The sequence below is a fragment of the Oncorhynchus keta genome, chromosome 17, assembly GCF_023373465.1.
Source record: "Oncorhynchus keta strain PuntledgeMale-10-30-2019 chromosome 17, Oket_V2, whole genome shotgun sequence".
Classification (NCBI taxonomy): Eukaryota; Metazoa; Chordata; class Actinopteri; order Salmoniformes; family Salmonidae; genus Oncorhynchus; species Oncorhynchus keta.
In genome coordinates, this window is record NC_068437.1 from 25,139,584 (window position 1) to 25,164,267 (window position 24,684).

At 41.6% G+C, this 24,684-nt stretch overlaps 2 protein-coding genes across 5 annotated transcripts in view; one reads left to right on the plus strand and one right to left on the minus strand.

The window, feature by feature from the left end:
- synm (synemin, intermediate filament protein) lies at positions 1-15,606 on the plus strand. Its single transcript, XM_035791049.1, has 4 exons — positions 1-910; positions 3,860-3,984; positions 6,007-6,062; positions 10,745-15,606. The coding sequence occupies exons 1-4, from the start codon at positions 122-124 to the stop codon at positions 12,835-12,837; spliced, it is 3,063 nt and encodes a 1,020-aa protein (XP_035646942.1). The 5' UTR covers positions 1-121; the 3' UTR covers positions 12,838-15,606.
- ttc23 (tetratricopeptide repeat domain 23) overlaps positions 15,603-24,684 on the minus strand; it is a 24,845-nt gene continuing 15,763 nt past the window's right edge. For all 4 annotated transcript variants that reach the window (XM_052465751.1, XM_035791050.2, XM_035791051.2 and 1 more), the window contains exons 8-11: positions 24,436-24,563; positions 23,839-23,988; positions 16,262-16,344; positions 15,603-16,058 (exon numbers count right to left, since the gene is read on the minus strand). In XM_052465751.1, the coding sequence (XP_052321711.1) occupies positions 15,941-16,058; positions 16,262-16,344; positions 23,839-23,988; positions 24,436-24,563 (479 nt within the window). In that variant the 3' untranslated portion in view covers positions 15,603-15,940. The remainder of the gene's footprint in view (positions 16,059-16,261; positions 16,345-23,838; positions 23,989-24,435; positions 24,564-24,684) is intronic.

The window sequence follows — 24,684 nt, forward strand, 5'->3', positions numbered from 1 at the left end:
CCCTCATCACATAGTTGCATCACAGCTCTGCTCACAAACGCACTTGCAAATAAGACCAGTACAACATTTCCCCTGTATAGAAATATAAAGAAGCAAAGGTGTACAATTTGTAAATGACAAAATGTTACAATTCAGGAGCTTCGATGCCGAAAAACATCAATTACAGGAGCTCAACAACAGACTGGGCCAGTATCTGTCAAGAACGAAGCAGTTGGAGCATGAAAATGCAATCCTGATAACTGAAATAAACAAGAGAAGACAAGATAAAACGGTGGAATGGGACAACAAATGTATGGCCGAAATGCGGGACCTGAGGAGAACGGTGGGGCAACTATCCTTCGATAAGTCCCGAGCCGAGATGGAACGAGAGAAGTTATGGCAAGAGTTTCAGATGTTACAGTCTATGTGTGGTGAGGAGCAGGTGGTATGCAAAGACATTGATGGAGAGATGAAAGGTTGCGAAAAGCAGCTTCAAAAAGCTCAACAGACTAATGGTGCACTTGAGGAACGTCTGTTCCAGCTTGAGAACGAGTGCAGATTTATTGAGGATGCGCACAGACAAGAAATGACCAAGCTTCAGAACCAGGTCCATTCACGACCTAATGTTACGAAAATGTATCATGGCCCTCCGGGAGTCTCGATGGAAGATATGCAACAGTACGCCCTCAGCCTGGCCGATGGATGGATGGACACTTTCGAAATGTATCGAAGGAAGGTCGAAGAAATGGAGGACTCGATCAAAGCCGACCAGATGAGGCTGCATGATCTCCAAAGGGAAAAGATACATTATGCCGCAGAGTTTGACAAATTACGCAAAGAAGCTGACACGCAAGGTCAGATTCAAATACACCTGGAGGAACAGCTCATAGACATGCAGGAGAACTTCCATGGGGACATCACCAAGTATCAGGTGAGAAAATTGGGTTTACTTTAGACATCACTCTCTGTCGGTCATGCTGTTTTTTTAGAATAGTTTTTTTTTAAATGCAATACGTGTGTTATTTTTGGATCTGTTTATGGATCATAAAATGTATTTCTTCACCGTGATGGGTGCTGCGCACAGATTGCCCAGCCTTTCCATGAGAGCTGACCACCTCCTTCTCTCGGTGCCACACCCACGATCTGACGAGAAAGAGCAGCTACCCCAACATCCACAATGTGTTTTTTAATAGCTCATTATCATATTTTATATCATTATGCATAATTATTATGATGACAGATGGGTCTTTATATAAATTATAGTGTTTGGTAATGTCAAAATTAAAATAAAAAAATCTAAATGAAAATGACTGGACTAATTGATCAGCTATGTCTTCACGGATAATGTTCACAGTATGCTGTATGTTTTCAAAGTTATGTTTAAACTACACAAAATATTCATACTTGATTAATTTAGTGAAACAGCAGGGGCCACTCTTGCTCAGGTGCTCGTGCACCTCAATCACCAATCATATTGGCCCACATGAATTAAAAAGAGGGGCAAAGGTTACTGCAGGAGCTGTGGAATTGATACATGAGCCACACCTCCTTGTGGTTCAGAAGTATCACTATCCAACTTGAAGGGTCATGGTACTACTTTGTGATTCTAAATGTGCACAACTACTGCATATAAACTATCATTCAGTGCATGTTCCCTGACAGGCCTGTTTGGACCACAGTGGGGAGTGCCATTCTGTTGTTTCACACCCACTGCCTTCATTCATCCACTGGGATCACACTTTTATAGATGATATCAACACACAGTCGCTGGTTTTGAAGCAAATAAATCTAGAAAATAATCTCAGGAGCTTTGATTTATAGCCCATGCCGTTAAAAGGACTGCCCAAAACTCCATTCATAACCACAGAGAAAAATGCATTCTGCACCAGTGCAGTGTTTCAGGACAGACTAAAAGGATTGCATCAGCCACTTAAACCAATTAGCTGATGCAGAGACTAATCCTTAGTGGCCTACTAATGATAGAGCTATACCAAGCAGTTCAATCATTTTTCTCCCATGCACATTTGCATGATATTGTCGTAAAACTCTCAAGTTATGTCTAATTGTTAAAAATTATGTTGCAATCCCAAGAAATTAATTGTAAATTGACCCTGACACTCATCCAATGGGATGCCATATTTCACTCTAGGACAGTGAGTGTCAGACTAGACTTAAAGGGACAGTTGTTGAGCTGACTAATTCGTCTGATCTGTTAGAGGGATCACCCATGATTCATCCAGTCCATCCTCCTTCTCCTTTAAATGAGAGGTAACAGTGAACTAGAGCTCACCAGCTTGTTGTTCTAAAAAACAGAAATTAGTTATATCTGGTTCATTCAGCCATTGCTATGGGGGAAATTAATAGGAAAATAATTAAGTTTTGGGATAAAAGCCAAAAATAAGGTTTGAGGTTAACACAGGCTTACATGCTGACCACACCACTCGCGCTCGTTCATGTTGATTTTGTCCACCCACACCAGACGCGATAAGGACACGCAGGTTGAAATATCAAAACAAACTCTAAACCAACTATATTAATTTTGGGACAGGTTGAAAAGCCAAAATTTATGGCAATTTAGCTAGTTAGCTTGCTGTTGCTAGCTAATTCGTCCTGGAATATAAACATTTGGTTGTTATTTTACCTGAAATGCACAAGGTCCTCTACTCCAACAATTAATCAACAGATAAAAGGGTAAACCAAGTTAGTTTCTAGTAGTCTCTCCTCCTTCAGGCTTCTTCTTCTTCTTTGGACTTTATATGGCGGTCGGCAACCATTTTTAAGGTGCATTACCACCACCAACTGGACTGGAGTGTGGACCTCAGTTCATCCTTCAATCACCCACGTGGGTAAATGCTCCTAAAAACCAATGAGGAGATGGGAGAGGAAGGACTTGTAGCGTGTTAAGCATCACAAATAGAACCAAGTTCTATTTTAGCACCTTGCGTCACAGACACTCGTTGGTACGTGTGTACATTTATTTTGCAAACCTCGCTCGCGCGCATCAGTTAACACGACATTTAGGACTTATGAATCATTTATGTGCTAGTTGTGATTACATAAATGCTTCAAAATTCACAAAAAGTGACATTAGCTGATGAAGATGATCTACTAGAACAAAACATATAAGGCTCAGATACACCAACACCGTTTGCTGGCCAAGAGTACTAAGCACCCCTGAACCTAATTTGCGAACCGTGTGCACACCAATTTTACATGTAGAATTGTGTGACAAAATGGCGTCAGTCAGATGTCTACAGCGGGTGGTCCCTAAAACACAGCACGCTGAACAAACGCTAGATCTACATTTGGTGCAATGTGTTTTAGATCTCTTAAGCCTGTGTTTACCACAGACCTTATTTTTCATCATTTATCCCAAAAAACTACAAAAAATCCATTCATTTCCCCATAGGCTTCGGCCAACAAGCCATGGCGAAGTTAGCCCCCGTTAGTGCATACAAAAAGACGGCATTACTATTGCTCTCTCTAGGGAAGGTGTCTCAAGGGCCTTGAAACAGGTGCACAACACAACAGCACTGCTAAAGTTCACCCTAACACGCTCAATACAATTGAATCGGTTACCTACTTAGAAATAAACAAGGAGGGTCAGATGGTGAACCAAGTACTATTGAAACTGACAAGTAGTTCAATGCATGACCATATAGGTACTGTAGAGGGACAAACTTGGACAGTCATTTGTGACCTGAAAGATGTCTTTATATTCATACTCAGGGCACCATCTCTTATCTTAATTCCCTCTACCTAATATTGCAATGAACAAAAGAAATGTAGACCATCCCTATAATAGTCTCATAGAAGTATGTTAGAACAGGATTGAAGGGAATGTACAGGTTCACAATTCTGTTCCATGGTCTCTTTGCAGGTGATTATTGATGAATTGGAGAGGGAGCGGGAAATGTTGGCCAACACCATGGCAGAAAGGGTCAGAGACCACCAGGAGCTCCTGCAGGTCAAGATGGATCTGGGCATGGAGGTGGCTTACTACAGGTAGGTCTTCTTATGTTCTGGTTAGGCCTTTCTGAGTTCAATAGAGACCACTATGGAGACTTGTAGTAGAAATGACTGTAATGCAACCCATAGTAGCCTTACTTCCCATGTGATCCAAGCATGGTTAAATATTTACTGTGACATTTATTCTGCCTCATGGGTTAGGACCTGTGGAGAGACCCTTTTTACTATCTTGGGAAATCAGAGGAGCTGGCTGACAATGCTGATTCTGAGGAATACAACATTGTGGTTTTTAATCAACTGTCAGATGACAGTGCTTGTGTAAAAACAATATGTTTAATATCGCAATTTAATAGTACCATGGAATTGCAAAGCAGCCTTATGTATAATAATACAACTGTTTTGCCTGTTGATGCTAGTTCTGTCATGTTAGGTCCAACACATATCCTTCAATGCTGCAGTGTTGTTGGTCTTGGAATGTATTTATAGTGATTTCACCCTTCACTGTAGCTGCAAAGCAAATGCTCTGCTGCCCTCCCATTTGGCAGGGGCACTTAGCATTCCTGCACACAGCCTTTACTTATATTAACTCCTGATGCTATCCACATTGGGGCAGCAGGGTAGCCTAGTGGTTAGAGTGTTGGACTAGTAACTGGAAGGTTGCAAGTTCAAACCCCCGAGCTGACAAGGCAGTTAACCCACTGTACCTAGGCTGTCACTGAAAATATGAATTTGTTCTTATTTTTTCTTTATTTAACTAGGCAAGTCAGTTAATCTTATTTTCAATGACGGCCAGTGGGTTAACTGCCTGTTCAGGGGCAGAACGACAGATTTGTATCTTGTCAGCTCGGGGATATGAACTTGCAACCTTTCGGTTACTGGTCCAACACTCTAACCACTAGGCTACCCTTAACTGACTTGCCTAGTTAAATAAAGGTACAATAAATCAAAAACATTGTGATATCTGTAGGGATATTTTGGCTTATTTGTTATAGTTTGGTTTTCGGTGAACAGGAAATATATGCTTTTCATATCTCTGTTAGAAAAAAGTGTTCAAAAGTGGTTATTACTTGTGAGATGTCAACCTGTTGAGCCCTGTATTGACAATGCCAGACTATTACTATGTCACTACAATTCCCATTGGTCACAGTGGATCACTTCAAGAACACTTCAACATTATCATAACAGAGACTACTTTAGTCCGACAGAATAACTATGATCGATGCACATGGTTATTTATATAAAGCAATGACATTTAATGTTATTGTTTTTTACCCATTGTCCAGAGTTCTTTCAGAAATGTATTACGGACACTGGTCTCTTTTCGGGTATGTTCCAGAGTCTCTTTTCATTTCTCCTGGTCTGGGGCCTATTTCAAGGCTATTTTTACAGACAATTCCCTGGTCTCCCGAGACTCTGAATTGAGCTCTCTTGTAGTAGGCCTACTTAGGGTGACACATCTGCACTTTGTTTACAATATTTGCATGAAATGAAATGTCTTCCTTGGAGAGGTAGTGGGAAAGCTGGTATGTATGTTAGTGTACGTGCCGATTAACACATTAGGATCTATAGTAGAGAGTAGACAGCGGTGCATTGTAGCTGTTATTTTTACGGTAGCCTTTTGTGAGGCACACCATGGACTTTCAGAGGGGTTATAGCTTCAGAAAAGTATCCTATGGTAGATTTTGTTTTCCAAAACTTGTTTTGTGGAGCCAATGCTTTGCCGAGGCGTGTGAACTGGTCAACATTACTGGTATAGTGTCTTTGTTGTTAATGTCTTTTGGTCTGTTGTAGTAAAGTGTTGTTGTTGACCTGCTCTTTTCTGTATTTGGCCAGGTCCATAGGTTGTGTTCATCATCTGGTAGCTTACCTCTGTGTTTGATTTGAGGTATGAGATTGCAGAGCAGGGTGATCATCATTCTCCTGTGAGGCGATTGTAAAGTAATGAAAACAAATCGGTGCTTCATTTTGAAGAAGCAATATTGCTCTAAGAATGCAAATCCAATCATATCATTACCATGTATTTATCCTTGGTTTTAATGCCCTTTTGTTTTTCTATAGGGCACTTATTGAAGGAGAGCATCAGCAACATCTGCAGTCAAGAGAAAGAGTCCTAGGTATTGTACATTACTTTCAAATAAGTCACGCTTTTGGCTGGGAAATTTGTGTTACTATACACTTGAGAGTAAATATACATGTTTCAAATGTTTCAGTAGGTGACATCCTATTGGTAGCAATATTTTATTTTACTCAATTACCCTAACTATATATACAGTGCATTTGGAAAGTATTCAGACCCCTTGACTTTTTCCACATTTTGTTTTGTTACAGCGTTATTCTAAAATTGATTAAATAAAACATTTTCCTCATAATTTCCCCATAATGACAAAGCGAAAAATAGATTTTTAGAAAGGTTTGCAAATGTAATGAATAAAAAAAAAACAGACATATGTAATTGACATTAGTATTCAGAACCTTTGATATGAGACTCGAAATTGAGCTCAGGTGCATCCTGTTTCCATTGATCATGTTTCTACAACTTAATTGGTGTCCACCTGTGGTAAATTCAATTGATTGGACATTATTTGGAAAGGCACACACCTGTCTGTATAAGGTCCCACAGTTGACAGTACATGTCCGAGCAAAAACAAAACCAGGTTGAAGGAATTGTCCTTCGTGCTCAGAGACAGGATTGTGTCCAAGCACAGATCTGGGAAGGGTACCCAAACATTTCTGCAGTATTGAAGGTCCCAAGGACACAGTGGCCTCCATCATTCTTAAATGGAAGAAGTTTAGAACCACCAAGACTCTTCCTACAGCTTGGCCGCTCGGCCAAACTGAGCAATCGGGGGAGAAGGACCTTGGTCAGGGAGGTGACCAAGAACCTGATGGTCACTCTGACAGAGCTCCAGAGTTCCTCTGTGGAAATGGGAGAACCTTCCAGAAGGACAACCCTCTCTGCAGCACTTCACCAATCAGACCTTTATGGTAGAGTGGCCAGATGGAAGCCACTCCTCAGTAAAAAGCACATGACAGCCCGCTTCCAAAAGATACCTAAAGGACTCTCAGACCATGAGAAACAACATTCTCTTCAACATTCTCTTCTCTGAACTCTTTTGGCGTGAATGCCAAGCATCATGTCTGGAGGAAACCTCAAACCTGGCACAATCCCTACAGTAAAGCATGGTGGTGGCAGCATCATGCTATGGGGATGTTTTTCAGCGGCAGGGACTGGGAGACTAGTCAGAATCGAGGGAAAGATGAACGGAGTAAAGTACAGAGAGATCCTGCTCCAAAGTGCTCAGGACCTCAGACAGGGGCGAAGGTTCACCTTCCAACAGGACAATGACCCGAAGCACACAGCCATTACAAAGCAGGAGTGGCGTTGGGACAAGTCTCTGAATGTCCTTGAGTGGCCCAGCCAAAGTCCAGAGGCCTCATTTATAAAAATGTTCTTAGATTTATACTTGAACTTAGTCATAAGATAATTTCCGACGGTGTGCTTACGTTTGATTCATAAAAGATACTGAGCATAAAAAACCTTGCTTACACAGGTTCTAAGAAGCCCATTTGTAACTTACTGTGATCTATGAATCTCAAATTAACTTAAAATTGACAGCACCTGAAAATGCCTTACAATCAGCGATTTCCCCTCATAGAATGCTAGGACAAATGAGGGTTTAGTCAGGAATAGCCATGGACCAAAAGAGAAAAGCAAACTTTTTGGAAGTCGAGATCACGGCGATGGTAGAGGAGATTGAAGACAGGCAACACGTATTATTCGGTGTACTAAATAGTGGGTTGACAAACAAAACCAAGCAGGTAGCTTGGGAGTGTGTCGCCACTGCCGTTAACGAGGTGGGACAGCAAGACAGAACTGTGGCTGATGTGAACAAGAAATGGTCTGACCTTAAACTGCAAGGGGAAATAATAATAGCCGTGCATAAGTAGTAGGAAAATCACTTACATCAAGTCTAGACTTTGCATAGAGATAACATAATTTCCAGGTCAAATTAAGGTTTTATAAATAACTACTTATACTACTTATCGTTTTCTGCGAAAGTCATACTTAAGATCAAAATTGATCGTAAGTCTGTTTTATAAATGAGGCCCCAGACTTGAACCCGATGGAACATCCCTGGAGAGACTTAAAAATAGCTGTGCAAAATAGCTACACTCCCCATCCAACCTGACAGAACTTGAGAGGATCTGCAGAGAAGAATGGGAGAATCTCCCCAAATACAGGTGTGCCAAGCTTGTAGTGTCATACCAAAGAAGACTCAAGGCTGTAATCACTGCCAAAGGTGCTTCAACAAAGTCTGAATACTGATGTTAATGTGATATTTCAGTTTGTTATTTTTTATAAATCAAATCAAATCAAATGTATTTATATAGCCCTTCGTACATCAGCTGATATCTCAAAGTGCTGTACAGAAACCCAGCCTAAAACCCCAACCAGCAAGCAATGCAGGTGTAGAAGCTAATAAAAAAATAAAAAAAGTTTTTGATTTGTCATTATGGGGTATTGTGTGTAGACAGATGAGGGGAAAAAAACAATTTAATCTATTTTAGAATAAGGCTGTTACGTAAAAAATTTAAGGGGTCTGAATACTTTCCAAATACCCTGTGGGTGGGCCTATGCCCTCCCAGGCCCACCCATGGCTGTGCCCCTGCCCAGTCATGTGATATCCATAGATTAGGGCCTAATTTATTTATTTCAATTGACTGATTTCTTTATGTGAACTATAACTCAGTAAAGTCAGTAAAATTATTGCATGTTGCGTTTATATTTTTGTTCAGTATATATATATATATATATATATATATATATATATATATATATATATATATATATATATATATACACACACACACACAGTACCAGTTAAAAGTTTGGACACACACACACATACAGTACCAGTTAAAAGTTTGGACACACCTACTCATTCAAGGGTTTTTCTTTATTTTTACTATCTTCTACATTGTAGAATAATAGTGGAGATATCAAACTATGAAATAATACATATGGAATTATGTAGTAACAAAAAAAGTGTTAAACAAATCAAATTATATTTGATTTTAGATTCTTCAAAGTAGCCACCCTTTGCCTTGATGATGCCTTGAACACTCTTGGCTTTCTCTCAACTAGCTTCATGAGGTAGTCACCTGATATGCATTTCAATCAACAAGTATGCCTAGTAAATCTGTGGTATTTCTTTCCTTCTTAATGCGTTTGATCCAATCAGTTGGGTTGTGACAAGGTAGGGGTGGTATACAGAAGATATCCCTATTTGGTAAACGATCAAGTCCATATTATGGCAAGAACAGGTTGGAACCAAAAATCAAACATTTGGACTCATCAGACCAAAGGTCAGATTTTCACAAGTCTAATGTCCATTCCCCGTGTTTCTTGGCCCAAGCAAGTCTCTTCTTCCTATTGGTGTCCTTTAGTAGTGGTTTCTTTGCAGCAATTCGACCATGAAGGCCTGATTCACGTAGTCTCCTCTGAACAGTTGATGTTGAGATGTCTGTTACTTGAACTCTGTGAAGCATTTATTTGGGCTGCAATTTCTGAGGCTGGTAACTCTAATGTACTTATCCTCTGCAGCAGAGGTAACTCTGGGTCTTCCTTTCCTGTGGCGTTCCTCATGTGAGTCAGTTCATCATAGCGCTTGATGGTTTTTGCGACTGCACTTGAAGAAACTTTCACAGTTTTAGAAATTTTCCGTATTGACTGACCTTCATGTTTTATTGTAATGATGGACTGTCATTTCTCTTTGCTTATTTGAGCTGTTATTTCCATAATATGGACTTGGTCATTTACCAAGTAGGGCTGTCTTCTGTATACCAACCCTACCTTGTCACAACACAACTGATTTGCTGAAACGCATTAAAAAGGAAAGAAATACCACAAATGAACTTTTAACAAGGCATACTTGTTAATTCAAATGCATTCCAGGTGACTACCTCATGAAGCTGGTTGAGAGAAAGCCAAGAGTGTATAAAGAAAGCTGTCATCAAGGCAAAGGGTGGCTACTTTGAAGAATCTCAAATATAAAATATATTTTGATTTGTTTAACACATTTTTTGGTTACTGCATGATCCCATATGAGCTATTTCATAGGTTTGATGTCTTCACTATTATTCTACAATATAGAAAATAGTAAAAATAAAGAAAACCCTTGAAATAGGTGTGTCCAAACTTTTGACAGGTACTGTATATATACTATATAGTATGTGGACATCAATTCAATTTAGTGGATTTGGCTATTTCAGCCACACCCGTTGCTGACCTCTATAAGGTGTCGAAAGCATTCCACAGGGATGCTGGCCCATGTTGACTACAATGCATCCCAAGGTTGTACCAAGTTGGCTGGAGGTCCTTTGGGTGGTGGACCATTCTTGATACACACAGGAAACTGTTGAGTGTGAAAAACCCAGCAGCGTTGCAGTTCTTACCATAACCCATTCAAAAGGAACTAAAATATTTTGTTTCGCCCATTAACTCTCTGAATGTTACACATACACAATCCATGTCTCAAATGTTCAAGGCTTAAAAATCCTTCTTTAACCTGTCTCTTCCCCTTCATCTACACTGATTGAAGTGGATTTAACAGGTGACATCAATAAGGGATCATAGGTTTCATCTGGATTCACCTGATCATTATATGTCATGGAAAGAGCAGGTGTTAATGTTTTGTACACTCAGTGTATATATATGCAGTGATAAACATTTCCCAATGTATTTATATAAAGGATTTATAATCATATTAATTTGGTCCTTAACTCTCTACCTCAGATATTAAGATGAGGCCTCCACAACACTACAAACCAAGAGTTTCCACCTCAGCCAGACAGGATGTAAGGAAGCATCTGGATGTGAGATACATGGAACCAACCTCAAGCTTGAGAAAATCACCTGTTCCATCTCAGTATGGTCGCACCAGTCCTTCCAGGGTCATACCTATCTCAGTCACAGGCAGCAGCTACAATAGGAATCAGAGTCCTGCAGCCAGAAGGGACATGGTCTCGTTCACTAAATCCCAGTCTGCATCCTCCAGCTCTTCATCCTCTACTATTAAACCTGTGGCCCAGAGTACCGACAAGAAGAATGTAGATGCTCAGAAAAAAGTTGTGGAGGAGAGGAGTGTGAGAATCAAAGAGGTGTCACAACACTCAGCTAAGGATTCTCGAGGCCATTCTCGAGGCACAGCAAACAAGTCCAGTCCCATTGCCTCACCCACTGCTGACATCAAATCAGTGAGAATAGTGTCACCACCAATGATGAGTCTGAGCAGAAACACGGAGGAGAACAGCAAAAAGAAAGGAGAGAGGCAAGTTGAAAGAGAGGTGAGAGGCGATGTATTTCATCTTCAGAATGTCAAGATGCATGCCAAAGAGGGCAACGTTGCAGGCACCACAACAAGTGATGAGATGGTCTTAGACTCTGTGTCTATGGAAGAACTTATTGATAAGGTCATGAAACCTGCTGGTTTTGATCGAATGGTCTGCAGCTCATCTCCAGACTCCAAAATCACTTACCATGTGGAGAAAACTGAGCAGGAGGACGGGTCAACAAAGACACAGATTATCCTGGAGTCCAAGGTGCAGGAGGAGCTGGATATGTCAGAGGACTCTGCACTGGAACAACTGATCAGCAAGGGAGTGAAACACGTGTCACTGGAGGATATCAAGGGCAGTGAAACAGGAAACATGATTCAGAACCTTCTCAGCCTTGGGCTGCATGGAGGAGAGGACATGGAAAACAAGTCTGTCAATGTGGAGATCATTGAGGAACCAGTGGAGGGATACAGTGACGAGGAGTACGAGTTTGAGGAGAAGTCCACACCCAAGTTCTCCCAGCCCTCTTCAATGTTCTTCCAGATTGAAGAACTAGAGAATGACCCCCACGGCACCAAATACCTTGAGAGTGGTGCTGAAGTAATGAAAACCTCCATGACAGATGAAAACTATGGCAGGAATGGTGGATCTGTGAAGGTCCAGGAAGACTTCAGAGATAGTGAATCTCCATACTACAGCCACGACCAAGAGTCTCAAGAGTATTTTGTCTCTACACCTGAAGAGCCTGAGGAGGGTGGTGGTATTGCATCATATGGACATTACGGAGTGGTGGACGACCTTTCAGATGAAAGGTACTACAAGGATGGGGGACTCTCAAGAAACAGAATGTTTGTTGAGGAAAGCGATAGTTGCAGACCTGCATCAGACAGTCTGTACATAAAGGGTGACCACTCCTTGGCGCGAGAGAGTTTCCCTGAGTGCATTATTGAAGAGGAGACCATCCATGTCTCCCCCACAGTACAGGAGTCGATGCTTGGATACCTGAGAGAGGAAACTCTGGACCCCAAAGAGCAGCTGAGGGGAGCCTTAGAGCAGCTCCAAGGAACAGTGTCAGGGAGCCTGAAAGAAGAGTTGGCGCTCTTCACAAGAGGCGGCAGTGATGGTCCTCAGAACATATCTGTGGACATCAAGAAAGTACACCAGTCCTCCGATAACGGAACCACGACTATCGTGGCAGAGCTCAAGAGCTCAACAACCCTGGAGGACTCTGGGCTGCTGGAGGAGCAGGGGCATGATGTATCTGAGGAGCAGATCATGGCGGCTCTACGCTCCTCCAACTCCGGCCTTGGAGCAGAGGGAGGATTCACCCTGGTCACAAATGAGATGGGCTGGGTGACTAGCAGTGAGGGACAGGGAGGAGAGTCCACGACTGAAGTCACTGAGAAGCACATCAAGCTGGGGCCATCAGAGAAGTCCTTTTCCTTCCAGATGGATGTGAATAACGGCCAAGGACAGGATCCCCCACTGAAGGTCACTCATGAGAAAAGAGTTGCCACAGTCTATCTTGAATCTAATGAAGATGAGATCTGATTAAAATTAGATCATTTTATTACATTACTCCCCATATTAAGCCGCACACCAGTCAATCAGTTGCAATCAACAGTGAGGCGACGTCATTAGTGGCGATTCATAAATTGCGATGCCTACAATCATGGTAAGAATACAAATTATAGCCCTGCCTGTATATAAAAAAGTGAAATAGCATTGGTTACCCATTTTCACACTGCTCTCTGCTTCCCTTTGAGAATATGTTATATTCATTTCCTGCTAGATACACTCCTCTATTTATTTATTTATACAGTGAAGCTAAAACATTAATGTGGCTCTATACTCCAGCATTTTGAATTTGAGATCAAATGTTTTATATGAGGCGACAGTACAGAATATCACTGTTATTTGAGGGTATTTTCATACATTGTGAATAAGCATTTCACTGCAAGGTCTACTACACCTGTTGTATTTTATTATTATTTTATTTTACCTGTATAACATTTTAGTTGACATATCTGTTTTACCATTTATAAATTAATGCACTTCATTTATATAGTCCCCCCATTTGAAGGTGTCATAAGTAATTGGACAAATGCACTTATAGTGTATTAAATGAATTCAAACGTTCAGGAGTTGGTCTCATTTTCCTAGCACGCAATGACTACATCAAGCTTGTGACTCTACAAACTTATTGGATGCATTTACAGTTTGTTTTTCGGATTATATGTTGTGCCCAATAGAAATTGATGGTAAATAATGTTTTGTCACTTTTATTGTAAATAAGAATACAATATGTTTCTGAACACTTCTACATGAATGTGGATGCGACCAGGATGTTGGATAATCATGAATGAATCGTGAATTGTGAAACATGCTTTTTTGATGGGGGTATGATGTTTATGCCTCTAACTTTCTCACTCATTCATTTCTAAATGGCAAAACAAATATGTATGAAAATACCCACAAATAAAAGGTGACATTCTTTACTGTCGCCTCCTTTAAAACATTTGATCTCAAATCCAAAATGCTGAAGTTTAGAGCCAAATAAAATAAAAATAAAATATTCAAATAAATATGTAGGGAGTGTATATATGTGTACTAACTTGTACTACACTGCTTAGGCCTCTCTTCTCTTTTGCCTGAGATACTTTAACCAAATATGGAATGATGCTAATATACATGTATATCCTTCATTGTTATGATTAAGATTGCAGTGTTAAAACAGGTTCAACATGTATGTAGCTAGAAGAAAACATATTCGTATTGTTTCCTGTAATGCCATGATATTTGGAACCACATTTAAAGCTAGTGGTTTGTTGCTGAGGGACTTCCTGTGGTTAATAAGTGGAATCATCCAATACAGTGCTTATGATGGATATATTGGAATGTGTTTATGATAGGGCATAAAAGTAAGTGTATCATGTCTTGTCAAATGAAATCTACCCTCTATGAATCATTTGAATTGGAAATAGACATTTTTTTAACTGCAATTTGTCAAATCAAATGGGGTGTTATCGAGTGATTCTGATCACCACTTTGCATGTTTGACATTACTTATACGTTTAAAATAATTGTCCCTCGAAATAATTTTATAGTTTATCCTTCCGGTTCCCTCACCATGATCTTTTAATCTGTAAATGGCTTTAGATCGGCGAGAAGTAATCCGGCCATCTTGAATTCCAAAGAGAGTTGTTTTTCTCTGCTTGTAGAGGCAGTGGTAGCAAGACAGACAGAGGCTTTAAACTAGGTGGAAATAACTTGAGGAATGAAGAGACAGAGAGCTAGAGAGAATGAGGAGGTAAGCAGATGGTTAGTGTCTGAGAAGACACCTGTATATCTAATTTCAGTAAACCACAGTACATATGAATTGCCTCGGCATGAGCCATGTTGTGTTGGTGACCAGTGTCAGAATTCACCTTGGCTCAGAGGTGAGTTAGTGTGTGTACCACCGTGGCTATTTTAGGACCAGCGCACCAGCTTAGTAGCACTGCCTGTGTGTGTGTGGTGTGTGTCTGCGTGCGTGTGGAAAAACTAAAGCACCTCCAATATGACTTCATCCCACAACCCCCGTCTTCTTCCTCAATAAGCTGCTTTAGAGTTCTTCTCTGCACCAGAGCAGAAACACCGAACACAGATCTTTCACATTATGCTTACTTGGCACGGTCTTGTTATAACAGAGCATAAAGAGTGTGAAAATACAATATAATTGCTTTACAAATTGTTTTGTGACAAAGCTGAACGCAAATGACCTAAAGTAGAGCACTTTAGAGTTGAAAGATGTCAGCTATAAACAATGGTTTGTTGTTGTACTTAAGTGCCCAGATACATTAGAAAAAAGGTTTTGCCTTTCACAGTACAAGTCCTTAAACATCTCTTTAGTGTGTGAATATAGCGTGAAAGACTTTTATAAAACACCCCGTTTGGCCAAAACACTTACATACTATACTGTAGGTTCATTTTGTGTTTAAGAACATTATCAAAAAGGCAGTCCTTTTTGATACGCAACATTGTAGGTGAAATTAAACCTCCAAACTACCCAATGTGCCATGTTTAAACACAAAAATGGTGCAGTACACATTGCAATGCAAAAGAGCATTTCATGCCTCAATTTTGAATGTTTAAAAAGGGGATGTGCTACCCTCATGATTCATTGGTGTTATTCGCATATTGAAAGTAAGTGCTTAAATGCATTAGCCTACTTTATTCTTCTTTTAATAAAGATGGGTGAATTTAGTGAGAATGAGTTTTCAACCATTGTTTGGACACCTCTTCATATTGCAAAAACAATTAAATTACTACTTGAGTGTGTTTCCTGAGTTTGAGTCTTTATTAATACAACATAAACATAACATTGAACGTCTTCGTTGTATACACAGAGAGACAGGGAAGGGACAGAGTCCTCCGCTGCAGCTCTTCTCCTGAGCTGTAGAACCTTCCCTTCATTCTGAGGAGTTCTGTCTGCGTTGTCCTGCCAACAGCCTGACACTAATTTCTCAGAGAATGCACAATGAAAACAGAAAGGATTGCCAGGGGTCTTCTTGGTTCATTTCCAATTCATTGAATTTCTTCTTGCGACAAAGGGAGAGGCTTTACTTTCGTAGAGGGCCAAAGCTCATTCATCCAGCTCAGCTCTGATGGCATGTTAGGAGTCTGACATGTTGGCGTTTCCTCCTGCCTTGCTATAAGAAGGTAGGACTGCACAGAAAGGAGGCCTTGTTTTCAAACTACCCTCCCTCTGTCTCCCAGCAACCTCGGGCGCCCTGGAAAAACATACACAACTGTAAATGACAATGTGGGTTTAATATATTTAACAGGGCAGACAGTGTAGGGAATGCCCTTTATCATTTTGCCAACACATTAAAGTCACCATTTTACTTTCTCTCACAACAATGTTCCTATTGATAAATGCATTGGATGTATAATGTGTTGGTATCGATGGTCATTACTGAGGTTGCAGACTTACTGGGCCAGCATGTCCACTGTCTTCTGCGTGGCTCTTGTCTTCTTATGCTGAGAGCCATACAGGATACTCTGAATGTCCAGACACTGAAACAGAAACAACAAGGTTCACTGTGGGGTAAGATATGATTTGAAATAGGAAAGGATATGACATACTTCTGAATTATTTAGCACAAAATCTGAGGTTAAAGTTCATTCAAATTCAAAGCACTTAGTGACTACAGTGCTAATTGTGTGAACGTATGACAAATAGTAGGGAGGCTGATGGATTGTTTTTGTCTACAAACAATATGAAAAGGTAGAGCTACACTTAGACAGCTGAGGGGTATCAAAACACTTCCTGTCCAATTCTATAGAGAGCTCTTCCCATCCAGAAATAACCCCTCTAGTAACCAGGGTTCAGATAACACCAGTCTATCTGACTCACCCCGGGGAGTAGACACTGACCAGCACATCTCAGGGTATTTATATGACCAAATAATAACAAACCTGGCATCTGATCTGGTTTAATAGGTTTATAAGGTAAACTCTAGTAGCAGTGATGATCAAGAATGACTTTCTTTAATCAATGGAAATGAGTGGGGAACGACCACTTGGTTTATCTATGTCAGAGCAGATTTGCTGAATACACTGTAACCATAAAAAACAGTAATGTTGTTATCACACACACACACACGTGTGTTTGATAACAACAATGAGAAAGATTATCAAACATTTCCACAATCAACATAAATCACAGGATGTCAACAGAACTTTGTGGAACCAAGGAAAGTGAGTGCTCAATGTTTCCTGCCTGGCGATGGAAACGGCAGAGTAGAGGGCTCGGGGAAACTTTGGCAGATAGCCATCTGGCCTTGGATGTTTTCGTCAGTTCTCCCTGCTGCACTATGTAATGGAAGGACTTCTATTGCAACAGGAAGATGGAGAAAAACTACAAATGTTTGTGTGAGCCATTGTTTTCCCCTTTCATAAACTCTGAGTGTCATGTCAGAGTCAGGCTTCCTTTATAGTCCCCAAAGAGGAAAAAGTTTAGGATAAGTGCAACTCTCTCACTGTCAGGTTTCATGTATTTTTTCCTTTGAGAAATCCTCTTGGATTCTGTCCAGATTTCTAAATCTAACATCATGGCTCCAGAGAGCAGCGGTTGTCATGATAACGGGGGAAAGAACATGATAACACTGCACGTTATCTGTCAGGGGTACTTCAGAAAGGTTACCCATCCCGTCCGGATAAGAAGCAGAGTGTGGGAGCTCTGATTCACTCTGGGATACTTGGACCCACTTTGCACTTAGATACAAAAACAAATCAACATAGCAACAAGGCTCCTTAACTTACAGGCTTGTTATTACTAGTACTCTGAAATCTCCCTGAACTGGACTATTTTAGTGTGTTTCTGGGGATGGAGAGAACGAGCTCAGAAGGCAAGGACGGAGAAAGTGTGTCAATGTATATGTGTGTCATACTTAGTATATAGCTATTGATGACAGGTATTTGCTATAAGCATTAACTGTGTCTTTTATAAATCAAACATAATTGGCACAAACACAGTTTAAAAAATAAATAATTATTTATCCGTTATTTTACCAGGTAAGTAGACTGAGAACACGTTCTCATTTGCAGCAACGACTTGGGGAATAGTTACAGGGGAGAGGAGGGGGATGAATGAGCCAATTGTAAACTGGGGATTATTAGGTGACCGTGATGGTTTGAGGGCCAGATTGGGACTTTAGCCAGGACACCGGGGTTAATACCCCTACTCTTACGATAAGTGCCATGGGATCTTTAATGACCTCAGAGAGTCAGGACACCTGTTTAACATCCCATCCGAAAGATGGCACCCTACACAGGGCAGTGTCCCCAATCACTGCCCTGGGCCATTGGGATATTTTTTTAGACCAGAGGAAAGAGTGCCTCCTACTGGCCCTCTAACACCACTTCCAGCAGCATCTGGTCTCCCATCCAGGAACTGATCAGGACCAACACTGCTTAGCTTCAGAAGCAAGCCAGCAGTGGTATGCAGGGTGGTATGCTGTGGTGTTGACAAGGAACTTGTAAGGCAACTTTTTGTTACCTGTTTTCTGAGTGATAGTCATCATATAAGTCTCATATTCCATCTGTATACAGGGACAGATTCAGGAATTTTAGATTTAGAAGGACGTAATGGCCTGACAGTCTAATTGGGGTCTGTGGCCCCTTTAATTTGACAGTGGTGAGCAGAATTCCCCTTTCCGTCCACACTCCCCAGACCTATCTGGCTGTGTTCAAAAAGAGAAAGCAGGACAATTTAATTCTGTGTGACTTTTACACCAGAGTGGCTGGCTGAGCACACTGCACAGAGCCTAGATTAGCATGTTATTCTCAAGGCACTGAGCCTGAGAGACCATGGCAGAAATAGCTGCTCTCACAATGACAGGGACTCTCTCTCTGTGTGTGTGTGTGTGTGTGTGTGTGTGTGTGTGTGTGTGTGTGTGTGTGTGTGTGTGTGTGTGTGTGTGTGTGTGTGTGTGTGTGTGTGTGTGTGTGTGTGTGTGTGTGTGTGTGTGTGTGTGTGTATATATATATATATATATATATATGAGGGAGCTTCATAAACATACTCTCAGTGGTGTATTAATGTTAGGTTGCCCTATGACTACTAGACTTTAGCAGAGCCCTCTCAAATAGCTTGGCAATAAGAAAGGGCAATACTCTGTACCTGAGTGTATGTGGGTGAGAGAGAGAGCAGTAACTCCACGTAAACACAACATACTCATATTTCCCTACACTTAAAACATACAGGTAACTGCCAAAATAAAGGAAACACTCGAGTAAATGAGGGATACAAAGTATTTTGAAAGCAGGCGCTTCCACACAGATGTGGTTCCTGAGCAATTCACATCCCATCATGCTTAGGATCATGTATAAAAATGCTGGGCAGGCTCAGTTGCCCATTATTTTGTCTACCATGGCTATGCCCATATAGGATGGCAATGCCCCCATTCACAGGGCACCAGTGGTCAGTGAATGGTTTGATGAACATGAAAACAATGTGAACCATATGTCATGGCCATCTCAGTCACCAGATCTCAACCCAACTGAATACTTAAGGGAGATTCTGGAACGGCGCCTGAGACAGTGTTTTTCATCCCCACTAACAAAACACCAAATTACAACAAGATTTTCTCGTTGAAGAATGGGGTCGCATCCCTCCAATAGAGTTCCAGACACTTGTAGAATCTATGACAAGGAGCATTGAAGCTGTTCTGGCTCGTAGTGACCCAATGTCTTATTAAGACATTTAATGTTGGTGTTTCCTTTATTTTGGCACTTACCTTCAGTCCTTAAACCATGTTTTATCAAACTGAGCAGTAGTAGGGAAGACATGGTAATGAAATATAACTGTGCTTTTTCTAATAGATGTTAAGTCCCCTATATGGAGGACTTTGAGCGGTTCTGGAATGGTTCCAACTGACATTTTGTTGTACAAAGCTCCCTGTGAATGTCGTAGGGTCTAGTGCCTTATAGTGCCAGAAAGCCTCATCTGCCTGCTCTCCACTACCACTCTGTCAGTGGAGCTGCCATGAAGTGTCAGGTTTCACACCCCACATTTGCATAGGGAGTGCCATTTTCTGGCTTATCCAGACAAATAATTGATTTGCTCTCCGTCTGAGTGATGGAGCCAAGCCCGGGAGAGGGCATAATAAAGGGGACATTCTAGCAAATCCAACAGTTGTAGTTTCATCTCGATGTGATATTCTCAGTCAGATTTAGAGATCTCAACAGGAAAGAATATTCAATGATTTCATAGAATTGAAACACAACCACTTTCTCTTGGTCACACGAAATCACTTTGTACGAAGCTAAAGTTGTAACGAGTCTGCAGCAATTAGAATGGTGTTTCTTCATCGCTCAGAGGAGGCTTGGCAGAAAATGCTCTGTTGTCAGTTATATGAAATGGTGCCATATTTGTACTGTCACTAAATATGATCATATTTATTTTACAGTTATAAGGTGAAATCTTATAGTAAGTTGTTTCTAATTTTATTGTTACTTTATTTAGAAAGCATATCTGACATTTCAAGCCCTATTGCCCCACTTGTATAATAGGAAGGGGGAAAAAGTATATATATAGTGTACTATGTACTTGAGATTGTGTCCTCAAAATGGGAGTACAACTCAGCAATGCATAACAATGAGTTCTTCTCCAGAAAAGGGATTTGACATTTTAATGGCATCGGACCGAGGCTCTGCATCTGTCCTTGTTCTCCTAGACCTTAGTGCTGCTTTTGATACCATCGATCACCACATTCTTTTGGAGAGATTGGAAACCCAAATTGGTCTACACGGACATGTTCTGGCCTGGTTTAGGTCTTATCTGTCGGAAAGATATCAGTTTGTCTCTGTGAATGGTTTTTCCTCTGACAAATCAACTGTAAATTTCGGTGTTCCTCAAGGTTCTGTTTTAGGACCACTATTGTTTTCACTATATATTTTACCTCTTGGGGATGTTATTCGAAAACATAATGTAAACTTTCACTGCTATGCGGATGACACACAGCTGTACATTTCAATGAAACATGGTGAAGCCCCAAAATTGCCCTCGCTAGAAGCATGTGTTTCAGACATAAGGAAGTGGATGGCTGCAAACTTTCTACTATTAAACTCGGACAAAACAGAGATGCTTGTTCTAGGTCCCAAGAAACAAAGAGATCTTCTGTTGAATCTGACAATTAATCTTAATGGTTGTACAGTCGTCTCAAATAAAACTGTGAAGGACCTCGGCGTTACTCTGGACACTGATCTCTCTTTTGAAGAACATATCAAGACCATTTCGAGGACAGCTTTTTTCCATCTACGTAACATTGCAAAAATCAGAAACTTTCTGTCCAAAAATGATGCAGAAAAATTAATCCATGCTTTTGTCACTTCTAGGTTAGACTACTGCAATGCTCTATTTTCCGGCTATCCAGATAAAGCACTAAATAAACTTCAGTTAGTGCTAAATACGGCTGCTAGAATCCTGACTAGAACCAAAAAATTTGATCATATTACTCCAGTGCTAGCCTCTCTACACTGGCTTCCTGTCAAAGCAAGGGCTGATTTCAAGGTTTTACTGCTAACCTACAAAGCATTACATGGGCTTGCTCCTACCTACCTCTCTGATTTGGTCCTGCCGTACATACCTACACGTACGCTACGGTCACAAGACGCAGGCCTCCTAATTGTCCCTAGAATTTCTAAGCAAACAGCTGGAGGCAGGGCTTTCTCCTATAGAGCTCCATTTTTATGGAACGGTCTGCCTACCCATGTCAGAGACGCAAACTCGGTCTCAACCTTTAAGTCTTTACTGAAGACTCATCTCTTCAGTGGGTCATATGATTGAGTGTAGTCTGGCCCAGGAGTGGGAAGGTGAACGGAAAGGCTCTGGAGCAACGAACCGGCCTTGCTGTCTCTGCCTGGCCGGTTCCCCTCTTTCCACTGGGATTCTCTGCCTCTAACCCTATTACGGGGGCTGAGTCACTGGCTTGCTGGGGCTCTCTCATGCAGTCCCTGGGGGTGCGTCACCTGGGTGGGTTGATTCACTGTTGTGGTCAGCCTGTCTGGGTTGGCGCCCCCCTTGGGTTGTACCGTGGCGGAGATCTTTGTGGGATATACTCGGCCTTGTCTCAGGATGGTAAGTTGGTGGTTGAAGATATCCCTCTAGTGGTGTGGGGGCTGTGCTTTGGCAAAGTGGGTGGGGTTATATCCTTCCTGTTTGGCCCTGTCCGGGGTGTCCTCGGATGGGGCCACAGTGTCTCCTGACCCCTCCTGTCTGAGCCTCCAGTATTTATGCTGCAGTAGTTTATGTGTCGGGGGCTAGGGTCAGTTTGTTATATCTGGAGTACTTCTCCTGTCCTATTCGGTGTCCTGTGTGAATCTAAGTGTGCGTTCTCTAATTCTCTCCTTCTCTCTTTCTTTCTCTCTCTCGGAGGACCTGAGCCCTAGGACCATGCCCCAGGACTACCTGACATGATGACTCCTTGCTGTCCCCAGTCCACCTGGCCATGCTGCTGCTCCAGTTTCAACTGGCCTGGGCCCTAGGACCATGTCCCAGGACTACCTGACATGATGACTCCTTGCTGTCCCCAGTCCACCTGGCCATGCTGCTGCTCCAGTTTCAACTGTTCTGCCTTACTATTATTCAACCATGCTGGTCATTTATGAACATTTGAACATCTTGGCCACGTTCTGTTATAATCTCCACCCGGCACAGCCAGAAGAGGACTGGCCACCCCACATATGCTCTCTCTAATTCTCTCTTTCTTTCTCTCTCTCGGAGGACCTGAGCCCTAAGACCGTGCCCCAGGACTACCTGACATGATGGCTCCTTGCTGTCCCCAGTCCACCTGACTGTGCTGCTGCTCCAGTTTCAACTGTTCTGCCTTATTATTATTCGACCATGCTGGTCATTTATGAACATTTGAACATCTTGGTCATGTTCTGTTATAATCTCTACCCGGCACAGCCAGAAGAGGACTGGCCACCCCACATAGCCCGGTTCCTCTCTAGGTTTCTTCCTAGGTTTTGGCCTTTCTAGGGAGTTTTTCCTAGCCACCGTGCTTTTACACCTGCATTGTTTGCTGTTTGGGGTTTTAGGCTGGGTTTCTGTACAGCACTTTGAGATATCAGCTGATGTACGAAGGGCTATATAAATAAATTTGCGTTGATTTGATTTGATTTGATTTACGATCTTTCTAGAAAGGAAAGGTCAGTTGTACATCTGAATGCTTTCAACTGAAATGTTTCTTCTGCATTTAACCCAACCTCTCTGAATCAGAGAGGGGGGCTGCCTTAATTGACATTCACGTCGTCGGCTCCCGGGGAACAGTGGGCTAACTGCCTTGGTCAGGGGCAGAAAGACAGATTTTTACCTAGTCAGTTCGGGGATTCGATCCAGCAACCTTTCGGTTACTGGCCCAGCTCTCCTAACCGCCAGGCTACCTGCAGCATTACTAGCTATTGTTTATGGCCAATTCATGAAAAATAATTACTTTTGAGTATGTCTACTCAGGGTGGAAATCTACATTTTGCCATATAATTCGACTGGATTTAACATAATATTGCCCAGTGATCCTCAAGCTGCCTTAAAATGTTCAATGCAGCCGTTTTTATCTCAATATCAAATAATTTCTGTTTAACAATTAAGTACCTTACTATTGTTTTCAATAAAAAATTTCAAAAATAAGCTTCTTAACAAAGAGCAATTTCTCAAGCAACAATTTTGCTTGGACTGTCTGGGAGTGGTCTGAGTGGGGAGGGAAAAACTGAAAACTAGCTGTTATTGGCAGAGGTTTGGAACTCTCTTTCTTATTGGTCTATTAACTCATTTACAACCAGGTGATGTTACCAGGCAGGCCAAAACTCCACCCCACCAAAACAGGCAGAAATTTCAAACAACTCTTACACTAAAAAAGCATATTCATAATTTTCAAAATGTCACAGTATTATGCCAACCTCATGATGTGGAAAAATATACAAATATACACATTTGTGACTGCATTGAGTCTTTAAAATCAGTGTTGGGCAACAAAAGGGAATGGTGGGTATAATGCCAGTGTTTACCTTGCTCATGGTCCTATGGGCATGCTTCACCTGGCCCTGGGTCATCTGCACCCCTCCAATCAGCTGCAGAGTGTCAGCCACCTCAGGACTCAGGTCACCAAACGTCTCTCTCTTCAAGGCCAGGGACTCCCTCTGGATCTCTACACACCTCTGACATAGTACATACACAACAACATAGGTTAATGACTACTTAGTAACTGCTTAGTGCCTTTTATTTGTGTCTTCCCCTCCACTGATTCCGTATGGCCAGTCTTACGGAGCTTCAGGCAATTGAAGCTCACTATGGTGGCTATTCATTTCACAGACTCTCCTGTCTCAAAAACACCTGTCACCCTCTGTTACCCTCAGCTAGCCTGATCCTGAGTAGCAGATTAAACTATCCCTGTAAACATGACATGACTGACTGCAAGGTGGATTCCCACAATGCCATGTGAGAGAGGGAAGTCCCCTTGAGAATGTCAAACCTCTCAGAGCGACAGAACAGAGATGTCTGTGATGCTGTAAACACCTGGAAGGCATGCTATTAGTGCGATTAGACCACTGGTGTTGGTGGTCTATTGGAGTGTGTGTGAGTATGTGTGTGTATGCAGGACTGACCTCTTGCTGCCCAGTGAGGAGGAGGAAGCGACAGTAGTCATCCTGAAGGTTTAGAGTGACAGTAGCCTGTGGGCCGAGGGAGCTCCTGTATGTACTCAGACTCTCCTCATAGTAGTGTGCTGCTGAGTCTAGTCGCAGATGGAAGATCACGTAATCACTTATGATCTTCAACATATTACAGTATGTTATTTATTTGCTTATTGGTGCTGCCTGCATTGCTTTTTACATAGTTTGTCCATTCCTCCACAG